Source organism: Primulina eburnea, chromosome 15 (assembly GCF_022965805.1).
Source record: "Primulina eburnea isolate SZY01 chromosome 15, ASM2296580v1, whole genome shotgun sequence".
Taxonomy (NCBI): Eukaryota; Viridiplantae; Streptophyta; class Magnoliopsida; order Lamiales; family Gesneriaceae; genus Primulina; species Primulina eburnea.
This window is the reverse complement of record NC_133115.1, coordinates 6,936,371-6,953,966: the sequence shown is the minus strand read 5'-3', so window position 1 is coordinate 6,953,966 and position 17,596 is coordinate 6,936,371. Positions and strand designations below refer to the sequence as shown.

Sequence of the window (17,596 nt, the reverse complement as noted above, 5' to 3'; positions counted from 1 at the left end):
TGATGCATGTTGTGCGGCTTTAATAATGAATTTTTTTCGAGATTCTGGAAAATATTTCATGCTACCGTTATTGCAATACCCCAAAATGCATTCATTTATTGGACTTTTTTGAGGAGTATAAAAAAAAATCGAATTTTCTAAATATTAATGTTATCGTATCAAAAAATATCGAATTTATTGAAATATTTGATATGAAATTTGAAATTTTCGATATATACCAAAACAACGAAATAATTTCTATACATTAAAAAATATATAATATTTTTAAATAATAAAGTTAATTTTTTTTTTAAATAATATATGTTTTTTTCAGTATTGAACGATATATACCAAAATATGTATATTATAATATTTTGATATAATCGACATGTTAATTATACGTACCAAATTTTTCGTTACGATATTGATATGAATATTTTTAATACAACAATTTTCGGTACAATATATAATATTCTTTTGGTTCGGTACAATGATACACCACTCTAGACATTTTGGTAATGAAATTATTTTGTGTATAACAAATTTAGGATCAATTTATTGAATGACAAAGTGTTTTTTTTATAATAAAAAAAGAGTAAAACTGTTCATTAACATGAAAATGTATGAATTATCCTTTTATCAATAACACAAAAGAAACAAATTAAATCCTTAACTCATTAAATCGCATTATTCCACCAATAATCCATACCAGCCGTATCAAGTCATCTATCACCAGAAAACTAATCACCAATATGCTACCAGTCACGCACACCCTAAAGGACAAGGATGCGTGTAAATTATATACTGTGATATACTGTATGGAATGCAGCAAGCCCATTTTGGAATGAAGAACACAACATTTCAAAGATCTTTAAAAAAGTCTGCTATAATTCAGACAACGAGTTCTCAATAAAGCAAGGATCTAATGGCAGCAACAGCATCGCCTTTATGCTCCCGCAATGTCCTTTCAGCTACCTTCTTATCCAGCTGTTCCCAAGATTTTAGACAATCCCAAATTATGCTTGAAACGTATATTGAACTTTGAATGAAGTGACAAATATATGATAAATCAGACACTAACCTCTAGTTCGTTTGCGATGATATCAACATCAGCAGGATTGATCTTAACAGCTGACAACTCTTTCTCCCTGCATAAAACCCAACAGAGTTTTCACGGTGGTCACGGAACCAATATGCAACATGGGATCAAGATCCGGAATTTGAAGCTTAGATGGAAAAGAAAAAAATAATAATTCAACCTGTTAGGATCGGTTGGAAAGTAGTCAAGTGCTTATTCAACCTCATTTCTAAACACTTTCACTGGTATCAGAGCTTGAATCAATATTATTTTTGAATTCTTTCTATCTAGACAATCTGATTACCATGTCGTTCTTCAACAAAATTCCAATATTTTCCAGAGAAGAATTTAATGATCGGAAGATAAGAATGCAGAATCATTTAGCTGCACAAGACGATGATATGTGTTACGTCATAACTGACAGACCAACGAGAATATTGAAAGCAAACACTGCCATTAGAAGATATTCTTATGACAACAACATTATTTTCTTTCAATATTCTCATTGGTCCGTCAGTTATACGTACCAAATATCATCGTATTGTGCAGCTAAATGAGCATGCATTCTTATCTTCCAAACATCAAAATCTTCTCCGGAAAACATTGGAATTTTGTTGAAGGACAACATGATAATCAGATTGTATAGATAGAAAGTATCCAAAAACAAGATTGATTGAAGCTCTGATACTACTTGTTAGGATCGATTGGGTGAGTGAAAGTGTTTAAAAGGGGGTTGAATAAACATTAATATTTTCCAATCTTTTCGAAAGAGTGAATCAGTTTGGCGAAAAACTGAATTCGATAATCTTGTTGTCAATGTTGATCAGTTAACTATAAAGAGCGGAAACAAACTGAAAAACAGATTGAATACTTGACAATAAAGAACACAAAGATTTGTGGATGTTCGAAGACTTCAAATGCTCCTACGTCACCCCTTCTATCTCAAGGATTGGATATTTTACTAAAAGATTTTGATTAATCAGAGCATCTGAATAACCCACTTCAATTTGGACTTAACACTGCCAAACTTAAACTCTTATTATCTTTACAACTTTTATCAGTACGCAACTGATATGTTTGCTAAGCACAACTGATCTAAAAAGATCGAATAAGATAACAATGAGTGCTTATGTTGGTGCTCAAAATATAGCCTTGAAGCCATGGATATATCAGATAAGCGTGGACTTCTTGTAACTGATCTTTAAAAACTGTTTAACTCAAGAATGAATGTACGCACTAAAGTCTTCTTCTCAGCTGATCTTCTTGGCTATTTATAGGCTTTGCTTCCCAACGGTAATATTGAATGGGTTCAAATAATTATATCTGTTGATTTGTCCTTAGTAGACACGCCATCATTCTTCTGACAATCGTACACTGTAGCATTATGATATGCAGTGTTCCCATTACAAGTTGCAGTCTGCTCTTGTACAAATTGTCGCTTGATAGATAACTCCTTAACTGATGACGTGTCAAGCTGATTTATCAGTTGACACGTCATAGCCGATTGATCCGATTGATGAACTGACTGTGTAACTGATAGTTCAGTTTACTATGCAGCTTTTCGATTAACTGACTGTGTAACTGCTCAGTCTTAACTAATTGTCCAGTTAACTACACAGTTTCAGTTAGCTTTTATCAGTTCAGTTGCCTTCGATTTTTAACACATTAATAATCAGTTCGCTTGATAGATACACTCCTTAACTGGTGAGTGAAAGTGTTTAGAAGGGGGTTGAATAAACACTACTATTTTCCAATCTTTTCGAAAGAGTGAATCAGTTTGGCGAAAAACTGAATTCGATAATCTTGTTGTCAATGTTGATCAGTTAACTATAAAGTACGGAAACAAACTGAAAAACAGATTGAATACTTGACAATAAAGAACACAAAGATTTGTAGATGTTCGAAGACTTCAAATGCTCCTACGTCACCCCTTCTATCTCAAGGATAGGAGTGAAAGTGTTTAGAAGGGGGTTGAATAAACACTACTATTTTCCAATCTTTTCGAAAGAGTGAATCAGTTTGGCGAAAAACTGAATTCGATAATCTTGTTGTCAATGTTGATCACTTAACTATAAAGTGCGGAAACAAACTGAAAAACAGATTGAATACTTGACAATAAAGAACACAAAGATTTGTATGTTCGAAGACTTCAAATGCTCCTACGTCACCCCTTCTATCTCAAGGATAGGATATTTACTAAAAGATTTTGATTAATCAGATCATCTGTAATAACCCACTTCAGTTTGGACTTAACACTGCCAAACTCAAACTCTTAGTATCTTTACAACTTAGTATCTTTACAACTTTTATTAGTACGCAACTGATATGTTTGCTAAGCACAACTAATCTAAAAAGATCGAATAAGATAACAATGAGTGCTTATGTTGGTGCTCAAAATATAGCCTTGAAGCTATGGATATATCTGATAAACGTGGACTTCTTGTAACTGATCTTTAAAAACTGTTTAACTCAAGAATGAATGTACGCGCTAAAGTCTTCTTCTCAGCTGATCTTCTTGGCTATTTATAGGCTTTGCTTCCCAACGATAATATTGAATGCGTTCAAATAATTATATCCGTTGATTTGTCCTTAGTAGACACGCCATCATTCTTCTGACAATCGTACACTGTAGCATTATGATATGCGGTGTTCTCATTACAAGTTGCAGTCTGCTCTTGTACAAATTGTCGCTTGATAGATACACTCCTTAACTGATGACGTGTCAAGCTGATTTATCAGTTGACACGTCATAGCCGATTGATGAACTGACTGTGTAACTGATAGTTCAGTTTACTATGCAGCTTTTCGATGAACTGACTGTGTAACTGCTCAGTCTTAACTAATTGTCTAGTTAACTACACAGTTTCAGTTAGCTTTTATCAGTTCAGTTGCCTTCGATTTTTAACACATTAATAATCAGTTCGGGCAACTTCAGTTACGTAATTTCAGTTCCGATATGTTTAGTTGAGTTGATCAGTTCGGTAGTCTTTAATTGCTCAATTTGTCAAACTCCAAATTATGATTCCTTTGCTAACTTGCAACCTCGAGTTGACCCAAATAGAGCAACAATCTCGACAACTATATGTTTCTCCCAACCCAAACCCATATTGAAAATAACAAGCATGTTCAACATCGTATGGAGAAAATACCAAATGGTAAATTGTGACTAAACCCCCAACTCGGACTTGGTCAATAAAAAGCCCAAGCAACATATTAGTATATTTGTTTCACTCTTGATCTTTACAATACATCTGAAAACAAGATTTCCCGACAAATAACAATAGAGGATTAAAATCAGGTCAATTTTTTATCCTCTTCAACTAACAATCGTTGTAATTTCTTATTCCCGTGCTGAGGTCTATGAGAAATTAATTTTTTTCACCAAAAACCCAAAAAAAAAAATGAAAACGAAACTACTCCAAAGCTAACTTGAATACAACCAGATGAACCTTACAGTCTATCATTGTTTCACCGTCTAAAGAAGTACCATCTCACTGTACCCCGTCTTCCAGGGGTTTTAGCCAAAATTATAGATTTTAGAATAGTTTCACAAAACACGGTCGGAACTAACCCAAATATATTCTTAAAAATTGGTCCCCTGTTGTCGGCTACTCTTGTGCTGTCCACTGAATAGCCGAACACAAGGCTTTATCTTTTCAAGCAAGATAAGGCTCACCTCTACACATGCCAGCCCACAACCTTCACAACAAAGGATTGACTAACAAGATTGAAGAGCTCTAACACCTAAAAGGCTAGCCTTTTGCATTTCGACTCTCCTAGTAACAAATAGATCTCCACCTGACTTACCAAGAGTTACAAATACATACTACAAACTAATTCATCATTCAATGTCTACTTAGATCTTTCGGTAGAAATATCAAAGCATGCAGAACTTCCATGATTCACATGTCCAAGCATTATCTTCCGCACATTTATTTTTCACTAAAATTTCGATCAAGGTTCTGCGTTAACATAGTAAATTTCGATTTTAATAATAAAGAACCAGCAATTATCGAAATTTTCAACTCATCAGATAGCAATATTCAAATATGAAAGGAAACACGAGAAAAGGAAAGCTCATAAGGAACCTCAATCTGGCTGCTTGAATGTCGGCTTCTTTTGATGCATAGATCGAAGCCATTGCCTGAAACCAAAAACCCACAAAAAATCAAAACAATAACAAAAACCCATAACCTAATACGATCAATATGAGCTTAACATAACCTAATACGATCAATATGAGCTTAACGGAGAGAATCGACCTCCTGGACTCGTGTAGAATCGAGCTGGCGATCCTCCACTCGATCAGTGAGTTTGTCGAAGGCTTTGCTCTGCTGCTGCATGTCTTTCGAGTCCACCGCCACCTCAACTCCTTCATCTCGTCCTTCCATTTTCCCTTTTCCTTTCACCTTTTTCCTTGGATTTTCAAGAAGAGTGTTTGTTAACAGTGATTCAATCGTGGGAGCAGTCGTACGTGAAAAGGATAATGAAAATAGACAACTGTGCCCTAGTATTTTTTCATGTTTTGGGCTTATAAATTGGGCCTTGATATGATATAATCCTACCAAATTGTATCATTTTTGGTCTCGTCTCCTCAAATTTTACTCACAAATGTATTACTTCGCAGGAGTGTTCAAACTTCGGATAAAACCGAAAAAATCGAAAATCTAAACCAAAAAAACCGAACACCGAACCGAACCGAAAGCCGAATTTTATAATTCGGATATAAATGTTAAGACCGAAGTTTATTTGGTTCGGTTTAGATTATATATGTCAAAATCGAAAAAACCGAAATTTCATTAAATTAATAATTTTTTTATATTTTTATTTATATTATATATTTTGATATGATATTTAGTTAATGAAAAACCATTTTAAATAATTTTTAGTTGATTGTTGTTTGTTTAATTAATTTAGAACTTATATTTAAATATTTTACTAAGAAAACATATAGAAAATTAACATATTATATTTTACAATATATTTATATTATTAATTTAAATAATTATACCAAAACCGAAATAACCGACCGAAATAACCGAACTGTTTTGGTAGAAAACGGAACCGAACCGAAGAAAATGGTTCGGATTCGGATTATATATTTCTAAAAGCGAAAAAACTGAAATAAAAAATCGAAAACCGAACTGAACCGACCGATGAACACCACTAATTTTACGTATGTATGTATTGAGTTGTGACATTTTTAATTTTATAACATTTGTTGAATCATTTATGGTCGTTTAATTTTGATTCGACGTTCAATTTTAGTCATTCTTGTTAAATTCATAAAATCAATAGACTAATTTCATTTTTTTTATAATTAAGTACACACGTGTATGTTACGAAATAATTTTTAAACTATGTAGTTATAAAAAAAAAATACTATGATATTAGTTATTTAATTACACGATTTAAATGAGACTGATTAAAATTGATAGTTGAAATACAGTTACGAGATTATGATTGATTTAATAAAAGATATATGACTAAAAATGTTAAACACCGACATATACATGACCAAAAATTGATATTTATCCAAAATAAAAAAAAAACAATTATTAAATTTCGAATGGTTGGCTTGGTTAAAATGATGAACATGTTAAAAATTCCTTATAAAAATAATGGGGTCGGATAATTGAAATTGGTTCGCAAATGAAGATTGATTATAATTTGAATTTCAAATAACTGGAATGTACGAGAATTTGGAAGCCATCGTATTGATTATAAAGAGGTATAAATAAACACCCTGAGGGAGATTCGAAATTTAACAGACCCAAAAACATTAAGACATATACAAAGATCTCGATCAGTTTTAATATGTTGTATATCCACCGTACACACTTATATGAACACCGATAAGGTGATAATCACATATTGTATATGATGAAACATAAAAATGAAATGCAGATCGACATTATTTTATCAAATCTTCCATTAACTTAAAATTTAGTTAGGAATTCTCCCACTATTGGAATATTTTCTTGGCATGATTTAAGCTTAAATATAATTATATATTATTACAACTTAAATGTGTGTCTATGTAGACATGGGGTTGAGTTGATCTTTATTTATGATTTTCGAGGCTCATTGTGCATGAGGACATGGCACGTTGTCAATGAAAATAGATTTGCTACTACGCAAACTATATGGTTTTTTTATGTTACAATTATTTTGATTGATTATTGCCAATTTTAGTAGATTGACTAATCTTTACATTCATTTGGTAAAATCTTAATATGAATTTACATTCGACACGCCTTAACACTTAAACAAGTTTTATTCAATTTAATTATATTTCTTTACATCTTTCACATATTAGATAGATACGTTATGATCAATTTAATCATGTTTTATATTACACATAATCAATGTGTTGTCATGTATTACGTTACACACTTAACACCATGTACGTCGATACCTAATAATAATAATAATTGTTTGATTGTAATCTTTTAGTTTTACTGACAACAAATATTCTATAACTATTGTAGGATCCAACGGTATTTTTAATGTATTTACGGGTGTTGGAACTGGAGTTCAAGAGCAAGCCTGACAACATTTTGCAACCAGACTTCTCAAACTGGATCACATCGTGCATTCAACTAGATAGAACAGATCATCTCCAAGATCAGACTACTAAAGTACTACTGCCGGACATAATCTAGTCCAACCAAACTCTACAAGTCTCAGTGCATTGGTTTTAGAGCCGGACTTCTCAAAGAGAAAAACAGTCCTGCCTACCAAATCAGTTATATCAGAAGAATTTTTTTACCAATCATACATAAGAAACAAAGTTATCGGAAGACTATAATTTCTCACAACAAGACATTGAATTGTTGCAGTCTTCTCTCTCGTGAGATCAACTTTTCATAGCTGCTTGTTATCATTTTTCATATTGCACCAAAAATGCATTCCAACAGCGTACGATAATTGAATAAATTACTAAAAGTTTCTTTTTCATCAGATAAACAAATTTGAACAATGCAAAGATTTGAACAATAGAAGCAAGAGCACTATAAATTGAGAGTGTTTATTTGAGATGACCAAAAAACTTACAAGTTTTTTGATATGTCATCACAGATGGACCTATGAATATCTTCAAAACCAACACCGCAATTTCCTTAATATAAGGTGGAGCTTACATGGTGGAGAAGCACCGATCTGAATGGACACACGAGGACAAGATAAAGTTATATTTCGACAATGTTTCCATTGATATACTATACAAGACTCTAGAAATGAACATGTTTAGAAAAATCAGGATGTTTAGAACTACAAAAGAAATTTAGGAGAAGTTAACCCATTTTTGTGAAGGCAATGATCAGATCAAATAAAACAAACTCACTCTATCCATGCATAAGGTTTACAACACCAAAATGTAACCAAGAAAAACCCTAAATAAGTTTGATGTGTTTTTGTAGCATTGTTATTGAGCTTTCAGCTCTTGGAAAAAATACACTAATCATTAGCTTGTTTTGAAGGTAATGCGAGCTCTGATTATAGAACGAGATGTAAAGACAATGGTCATGAAGGAATCAAAAGAACTCGACAAGCTTTAACTGTATGATCTTTTTACAGATCTTAAGACATATGCATTTGAGTTGGGCATCCGGATTAAATAAGACTTGCATCACAGCCAACCAAAGCTCTAGCCACAAATTTTGTTGCCCCACCGGTCATCGAGGAGCCTCAACTCAAGATATCTGTAGAATGTATATCAATAAGATTATGTCATTGTTTGTCAATAAGTTCGGTAAATTTATACTTAAAAATCAATCTAAATTTGTTAAAACATATCATAAAAAGGACCATCAGATGATCATCAAGAATGTTTTATCTTTAGAAAGAAAGGTCATTTTATTGCAGATTTCAACAAGCTTAGGAAGGATGAAAAGAAGCCACATGAGAAGAAAAGATCCAGAGATGAAATAAAGCCATTCAAGAAGAAAAGATATCAAAAGGTTCTTGTGGTTTAGGAAAGAAAAAATCAAATGAGCGAGCACAGAACCAGAAACATCTAGCTTAGAGACCTCATCAAGTGGTAATGATGAAACCAATTCAATTCCTAATGGCTGATGCAGAACTGGAAACAGATATTGATGAGGTATTTGAATTAGTTCCGATGAGTTTACACGAGAAGATCTTGTTACTGCACTGCATGACATGGTAAATGAGTAGAAAACACTCTTCCAGTCATTTGAGGAGTTAAGACAGAGAACAAAAACCTAAAAGATAGATAAGTCAAGTGACTCAAGACACATGCAACAAAAGGAACTTGACATTATTGGGGTGAAACTAAATTTGTTAGCAACTGAGAATGATAATATGCAAGAAAATCCAAGAAAATTTGAATGAAAATCAAAAGTTGATAAAGTCGATCAACTCTTGGAAAATGTCTTCCACTTCTTTGGAAAAGATACAGGAGTTGTAGAAGCCGGATGGTAGAAAAATTGGCATGGGCTATGACAACAAGGACCGAGGCTTGTCATAAGTAAGTACTCAGTCATGTTTGGATAAAGTCGAATCTAAAATGATAAATCTTGTCCATTCCAACATGATATGTGAACATGATGAGCCGGAAGTTCAAAAAAATCGGATTATATCTTATGAGAACATGACTAAGAATATGAGACTAGGATAAATCGAACATGAGAGCTTTAAGCCTGGCAGAACTTGGCTAAAGCAGAGACAAGGCTCGATTGGATAGGATTACGAGTCTAGTTCTGGTCGGTCTAGCAAAATATCTTTACTAGTCGGGCTTAACAAGGTGAAGGACACATCAAACCGACACAAAAACTGCATGCCAGTTCAAAATAGATATATAATGAATAGTAAAAATGACTGAAGCAAACAACATTCGGTGAAAAAAAAGACACATCATAGCACCACACATTTTTGTGCACGACAACACATTCTTTTGGACATACACATGGGTATACCATTAGGGTAATTCAAGTGTGGGTCTCGAAAGAGATAATTCCACCTGGACTCAACTAGATGAGGGTACCAAAAGATTATTTCAATGACTGCAGGTACTAAAGAAGAAGAAAATCAAAGTACCTACTTGGTATATGGACAATGGCTACCCCAAAAACATGAACGTAGATTCCAAATTGTTGTCAGAAGTCATGGAATGTAAAAGAAACAAAAATAACCTTCAAAGACAATTCGAAAGGTAATGTTGCAGGTAAAAGTAAAGTTATTCATGACAAATTATTATTAAATATGTTTTTCTAGTTGAAAATATGTGTTATAAGTTGATTTGAATTAGCCAATTTTGTGATAATGGTGATTCATTTGAATTCCAAAAACATACATGCACTATAAAATCTATCAATGAACACATCAAGATAACCAGACTAAGAAAAAAAGACCTCAAAAGTTAGTTGGCTTCAATAAACAAATTTCTGTTTCTATATGTTTTGTTGATATGCATAGTAATAAAAATCAGTTATCGCAAATATTGTGGAGAAAAAGTTGGTGATCGGTTTGGCCAAAATTTATTTTATTAAAAATTAGATATGTACTACATGTTAGTTAGGCAATCAAATGAGATATACTTTTAACAATTGTGGGTGTCACTTCTCCACCAAATGTTTAGATTTACTACACATAGACCTATTTGGTCCTTTACCAAAAAAGAGTTTAGGGATAATGAGATACACTCTAGTAATAGCGAATGATTACTCAAAGTACAATTGGGTGATCTTTCTATCGTCCAAATACTAGACATGTGTCAACTTGTTCAAGGTTTTAAAACGGTTACAAAATGAGAAATCTCTTGCGATAGATAAGATAAAAAGTGACACGAGCACTGAATTTACAAATAAAACATCTTCATCCTACCTAGATGACCAAAGAATGAAACATGAGTTTTCTACTCCAAGGCCACTTCAGCAAAATGGTGTTGCTGAGAGGAGGAACCTGACCTTAAAAGAAGCAGATAAAACTATGATTTCGGATTCCGGTATATCTCGAAAACTTTGGGTAGAAGCGGTCAATACAGCTTGCTACACTCGGAACATATTAATGATAAAAAAAGACAATAAGACTCTTTATGAGATCTGGAATGACATAAAATCATATATTTCACACTTTAATTTGTTTTGTTGTGCTCAATTACTTTGAATTCAACATCAAATCAGGGACTATGGTATCCAGTCCTCAGAGTCTTTTATATTTTGCGACAACACCAGTGCCATTGACATCTCTTATAATACAATACTGTAATCTTGGAACAAGCACTTTGACATTAGACATTTTTCATTCGAGATCATATCATGAAGAAGGGCATTTGGTTAAAATACATCTCAACAAGTCGTGAATGTGTTCTCAAAACCGCTACCTAGATGCGAAATTATCTTATTTCTACAATATACTTGGCTTAGTTGATTTATCTTAATGCATAAATTTAGGGACAATAAATCATATTGGTAAGATTTCAGGCCTAACCAGACTTAAATGTGTCAAATCGGAAAAAAAGTGGACAAGCCGATATGTAAGTTTTGTCAGTTTAGCTTGAATTTATGAAAGTTTGATCTTATCCAATGAAATTTGACCATTTCATTTCCTTATTTTAAAGTAATTAGTTTTTGAATGGGCTATGTTTTCAGTTTTTCAAAAACCTCTTTTAGTTACAATATAATTTTATTGAATCATGGGTATTATTTTAATTAACTTGTCTTGTAAATTGAATTCATTGTACGCAAACATTTATTTTCACTACCTATTTTTATCTTTTCAAATTTCAATTGTTGCACTTACGTGTAGACATTTGGACTGATATGTTTGTCCCACCAGACTATATACATGCTCAAAACTCGTAACAAATCATTCCACCAACACACATAAGCATTCACTTTCATTCTCTTTCCTTTCACTGTTTATCTTCCTTTGCGGATTTCTTTCAAGTTCTCTCAAGCACACTTTCATACTCATCAATAGAATATCAAAAGAATTGCCTCGCCATGGACTTCACCTCCATATTGGCCATGTCTGATCAGGCCACGGTGTCTATGTTTCGCATGATGGAAGCAACGATATTGTAATACCCCAGGTTCGACGACTGTCCTCAATGTATCAAGACGGGTCTTTCCAGCATGATTATTTCCTCAATCACACGCACGAAACTTCCCAGGGATCACCCATCCAAAAAGGGCTCCAAGCCAAGTACGCCTAACTTTGGGTTCTTATGTGATGAGCTACCGAAAAGAAAATGCACCTTCTTGATATGAATAGTACATATCAAATCTTTTAAGCCTTATTCAACTATACAGTACAGTACATTGAACAGTCTCAGAATCCCTCTCATTCCGGTGTAGGATCGGTTCATTCATGTTCCCTCCACCTAGAAGCCTGCCGAGAGCCGTTCATTGTCCTTGCAACCTCATGGCACTGGCGATCACCCCCCGCCCACTTTGGCCCCGGGCCTCATATGCCCACCACCAGCTTCCGCTTGGTTCGTACCCGAACCACACCGTACTAAGAGAGGTCGGCTCTGATACCAACTGTAATGCCCCAGATGCGACCACTGTCCTCTCTGCATCAAGATGTGTCTTTCCAACGTGCTTATGTCCTCACTCACACGCAGTTTCCTAGGGGGTCACCCATCCCAAAATTTCCCCAAGTCAAGCACGCTTAACTTTGGAGTTATTATGTGATGAGCTACCGAAAAGAAGATGTACATTCTTGATATGAGTAGTACATATCAAATCTTTTAAGCCCTCTTCAACTGTACAGTCCATTACATTGAACAGTCTTGGAATCCCTCTCATTCCGGTGTAGGATCGGTTCATTCATGTTCCCTCCACCTAGAAGCCTGCCAGGAGCTTCTCATTGTCTGTGCAACCTCATGGCACTGGCGATCACCTCCCGCCCTCTTCGGCCCCGGGCCTCACAAATATGTTACAGAGGTTCCTAAGTTGTGGCTCTGTCTTTTATAAGAACATCATCAAACAATTCTTTGTTATTGCCACTGTGTAACAAGGATCAATTCTTTGCATTATCAATAGGGAAAACTTCACCATCTCTCAGAAGCTATTTGCTACTACTTTTGAACTGCCCTCCAAGAAGTTGGTAAACCTCTCCGACTTACGGGAAGAAAATGTATCACTCTAGAGAAGATAATTTGCCCTCTCTAAAGAACCTATTAGCTCCACTTTCAAGAAGAAGGAATTGAAGGTGTAACTTCAGATGTTGGATGATATAGTATCCAAGTTTTTGTTGGTCCGAAATTTTGTTTGAAACTTTTCTGGTCAAGAAAAAGGAATTGAATGTTTCTGGTCGTGACCATCATTGATTCGAAGATCAACATAATTTGGTCCGAATTTTGTTGAAACTTTTTCTACCATGGTGCAGGGAGATAACAAATCTCAAGGTTTAGCCATGCAAATATACTTATTCTTTATCTTTTCAACCAAATCTTGCCGAAGCTCCTCCCTCTAATGCACTCAAGGTGTTCGATGTTTCTACTATGAAAGCATACACCAAGAAGAATCTGCCAACCGGAAAAAAAAATTTGGCAGTAAAGAATAAGAAAGTGTCAAACAGGAGTCCTAGAAGAAGACCAGGCAAGAAAATACACCAGCTAAGGGGCCGGTTAAAAGGAATTTACAATTGGTTGAGACCATTTTGGAAGAGTATAGAGAGGATATACCTCTTAGAAAAGTGTTTACGGCTTCCAGAAAGCAGGCGACTCTAGTAAAAAAATCCAACCGAAGATAATGAAAAGAGGCCCAAGAAAAAGAAATTTTGATTGGTGAAACATATCTCCGAGCCCATCCGGTTTGCCGTATTCCAACCGTGTGTCTTCCCATTATGATGAGTGACATAAAATTATTGAGCTCAATGTTACATTAACTGAGTCACAACTTCCCAATATTGATTCCATGGCTAAAGGAAGGACATAATTGAGTCAGAGCTGCTCTATCTATCTATAGCTCAAACCAAAATTAATCTATCATCAAGCAAGTTGAGGAATTAATGAAGAAAAAGGTTCAAGTGCTTTGATCAATGGAAAAACTACCGAGCCACAATCCTCCGTAATATTGTCAAGCTTGAGGGTGACATTCTCTGATGGGGAGAAACTGAGGATGTTTATGAGGCACTTGGTAGAAGGGACTTCGTAGGATTTTAACTGAAGGAAAGCTTGTTGAGGGTCCTGATTTTTAAGAAAAGAGATAATTTTGACCCTCGCATCTAGAAAATTGGTGATGATTCTACAGTTATTCAACAACTCGATATGGATGCTTTTTAACTCTCCATGCAAGTTCAACTCAAAAGGGAAGAATATATGCTACCAACTCTCCATGTAAGTATAACAACAAGACATACTATAACCCAACGGTATATGCATGTCTTAGTGCATTTGGTCTTAAATACGGAATTATCAAAGTCAAAAGTAATCCTATCTACCAATTCGGTTATATTAGAAGAGATTTCCACCAATCATGCACAAGAACATTATTATCAGAAGACCAAAATGTCTCCCATTAAGATAGTGAATTGTTGCAGTTTTCTCTATTATGAGATCAAATTTTCAGAGCCTTTTTTACCATTTTTGGTAAGGCGCCAACATTTGCAGTGTATGCTGAGTCAAGAATTGCATTAGATAAAGAAAAATTCGAACTTTTTAAGGATTTAAACGTTATAATCAAGAGCAAGTATAAATTGAGAATGTATTTCCGTTGATGACTTGATTGACTTTTTCAAAATTTTCAAATCTTCTTTAAACGTTTATAATACAGATATAATCCTAAGAAGAATTAAAAATTATTCAAAGAAAACCCTTAAGATCTTATTCTTCACGTCCAGTATTACGTCCCGAATCATTAGATATGAATCATTCATTTGAAGATGGCCGAATAATTTACAAGTCTACAAGCTCTCAATTTTCTCAAGATTTCCAAGCACACTTGTTTGAAACATTCTTAAATCGCACACAAGTCAGTGCATTCAAGTTTATTACAGGGCTTTCACAATTTCTCAAGTTGTTGTTTGATCACTGTCAAGAAGATTCATTCACATTTACAGATATTGTATTGTTATTTAAGTGGAACTACGAGTTTCAATTTAGATGAGAGATAAGTTTTAGATTGAAGTGAGGTTGTACAATCATTGTAAAACAAAAGTCTTCAAGTGAATTTTTCTCCGAGTAGAAGAATATGAGACGTAGAATAATTTAATCTTCGAACTTTCATACGATTTTATTGTGTTGATTTAGTTACCACATTTACTGTAACGTCCCGAAAATTTGAGGGTTCACGTGAACCACATGCATGTAAGTTTTCAAATTTCTTAGGTATTTTAATTAAATTATTTTGATGCATTAGATGCATGATTGTGTGTGGGGACCCGGGCTCTAACTCTATTCTTTTGGGATTTAATTGGATCTTTGTTCGAAAATGTGGGTCAAAATTTTGCTTTTAATTTTAATTCAAATGTATTAACTAAAGCATAACATATCTCGATAGAAATTAAACAACGTAATGTACATACAAGTCTGTTCGTACAACATACACAAGTGTTCACATGACAACTACAAACATAAGTAGTACAAGTGCCATAAGAAACCACTAGTAATCTGCAATGCCCGAGATCTCCACGCTATCATCATCTCTTATCTAGCTCGTGACCCCGATCCTGCCCCACCTGTTGCCATGCACACATACAGACACGACAACAGCCGGATAACTCCGGTGAGAACATATCCCAGTATAAAACATGGATGCATGCAATGTCATAAATCATGTACAATGCATAACATAAATCAAGTAACATGAATATACATCTAAACATGTAGTAGAATACAAATCTGTATTCGACAATTCACAACTTGACTCGACTCTTTTCTAATCTAGGGATCCCGGTGTGAATAAGACGGTCTGTTACCTACCCAACCACTCGGGGCAACGGTACGTCTTATTCCTAGACTTCGGTCAACTCTGTATCGAGGGTCTACACATGTAGCAAATCTGCTCCTATGCGTCGATACACCGAAACGTCTAGTTTTGGCAAGTCTGCCAATCTCTCCTATCTCAGGACTCGAATATAAATCAATAAACAAGGCATTACATAATCAATGTAATAACAATCTAGTATGTGATTTAGGGAAACTCGTATCAAATCTGAATCGAGTTGTGCAATCCCGTGACCACATGAATTATACATTTCTGGTCGTACTGTCTGTCGAGATCTCGAATAAAATGTCAAACCTGTCACCTCCAATCTGAAATGGCAATGTGTAGACACACAATATCAATTCTCAACTCAATTCAGCTCATATACAATTCAATAATCAATCTCGATACAATTTTGACGGCGTAACGGCGTGATTCTCGGTACCGGTCAACTCAATCTCAACAAAACAATAGCCACAACTCATCATCTTCATAATATACTTATCAAAACACAATATAATATGCTCAATTCTTCCAATCAATATCAATATACATGCTGGAAATTCGCAAGGCTTGTATACGGTGTCCGAAAATCGATCTGATAACAAATATACGATGCTCTATATATCAAGAACATATATTCGCAACAAAATCATAAGTTCCCCAACATCCACAATCTGAATCATGCTGGAATTATATCAAACTTACGTCACTTTGTAGCCGTCAATGCAAGGAACACAAATCTTACCTCGGAATTAAAATCGGATGAACAACTCTTGCATAATATAGTTTCTAGGCTATGAAAATTTGAGGATTCTTGAAGAGGGACTCTCGATTCTGCTGATGGAGAAATGAAGAGATGAAGTGTCAATACAACATATATATATAGCATGCCATGTGTCAAGTAGAGAAACGAAGGTGGCACTTCGCATGCAGCACCGCGGGTGCGCTCTTCTTGCACCGCGGGTGCGCTGTGCTCACGGCGAGTTCATCCAAAAATGTAGCACTTAGACCGCGGGTGCGGTCCTTACATGACCGCGGGTGCGGTCTCACACCGCGGGTGCGGTCGTGCTAGCACCGCGGGTGCGGTGTCTGTTCGCACATTTCCCTCAATTTTCTATCACCTACACCGCGGGAGCGGTAGTCCTAGCACCGCAGGGGCGGTGTGGCTTCGGCCATGCTTGCTCAAACTCTCATTTTTCATGTCACGCATTCTCCTCTTCAAGTCTCACATCGATGACAACGGAAAATTCTTGAGCCTTACATTTCTCCCCCTCTTAGACAGGAGTTCGTCCCCGAACTCATAAGCAAGTAATCATGCATTTATATACAAAACTGTAAAGTCACAATGGGAAGAAAGACTCACATCATAAGAATAACTCGGGATGCCTCTGTCTCATATCAGATTCTGTCTCCCAAGTTGCTTCCTCGATGCCATGACGACTCCATTGAATCTTCACTAACGGAATAGTCTTCGTCCTGAGCTTCTTTTCTTTCCGATCAAGAATCTGTATCGGTCTTTCAACGTAGCTCAAGGTCTGATCTAACTCGGCTTCTTCAGGTTGAATGACATGAGAATCATCCGGCATGTATCTGCGCAACATCGATACGTGAAACACATCGTGAATGCCGGATAATGAAG

General features: G+C 35.1%; 1 protein-coding gene across 1 annotated transcript; it reads right to left on the bottom strand.

Annotated features, from left to right (window-relative positions):
- Window positions 1–640: 640 nt before the first annotated feature.
- LOC140814886 (uncharacterized) lies at window positions 641–5,566 on the bottom strand. Its single transcript, XM_073173983.1, has 4 exons — window positions 5,320–5,566; window positions 5,146–5,201; window positions 1,061–1,127; window positions 641–966 (listed from the first exon to the last, which is right to left on the bottom strand). Exons 1-4 carry the CDS (start codon window positions 5,446–5,448, stop codon window positions 886–888), a joined length of 333 nt encoding a protein of 110 aa, XP_073030084.1. The 5' UTR covers window positions 5,449–5,566; the 3' UTR covers window positions 641–885.
- Between the last annotated feature and the right edge of the window lie 12,030 nt (window positions 5,567–17,596).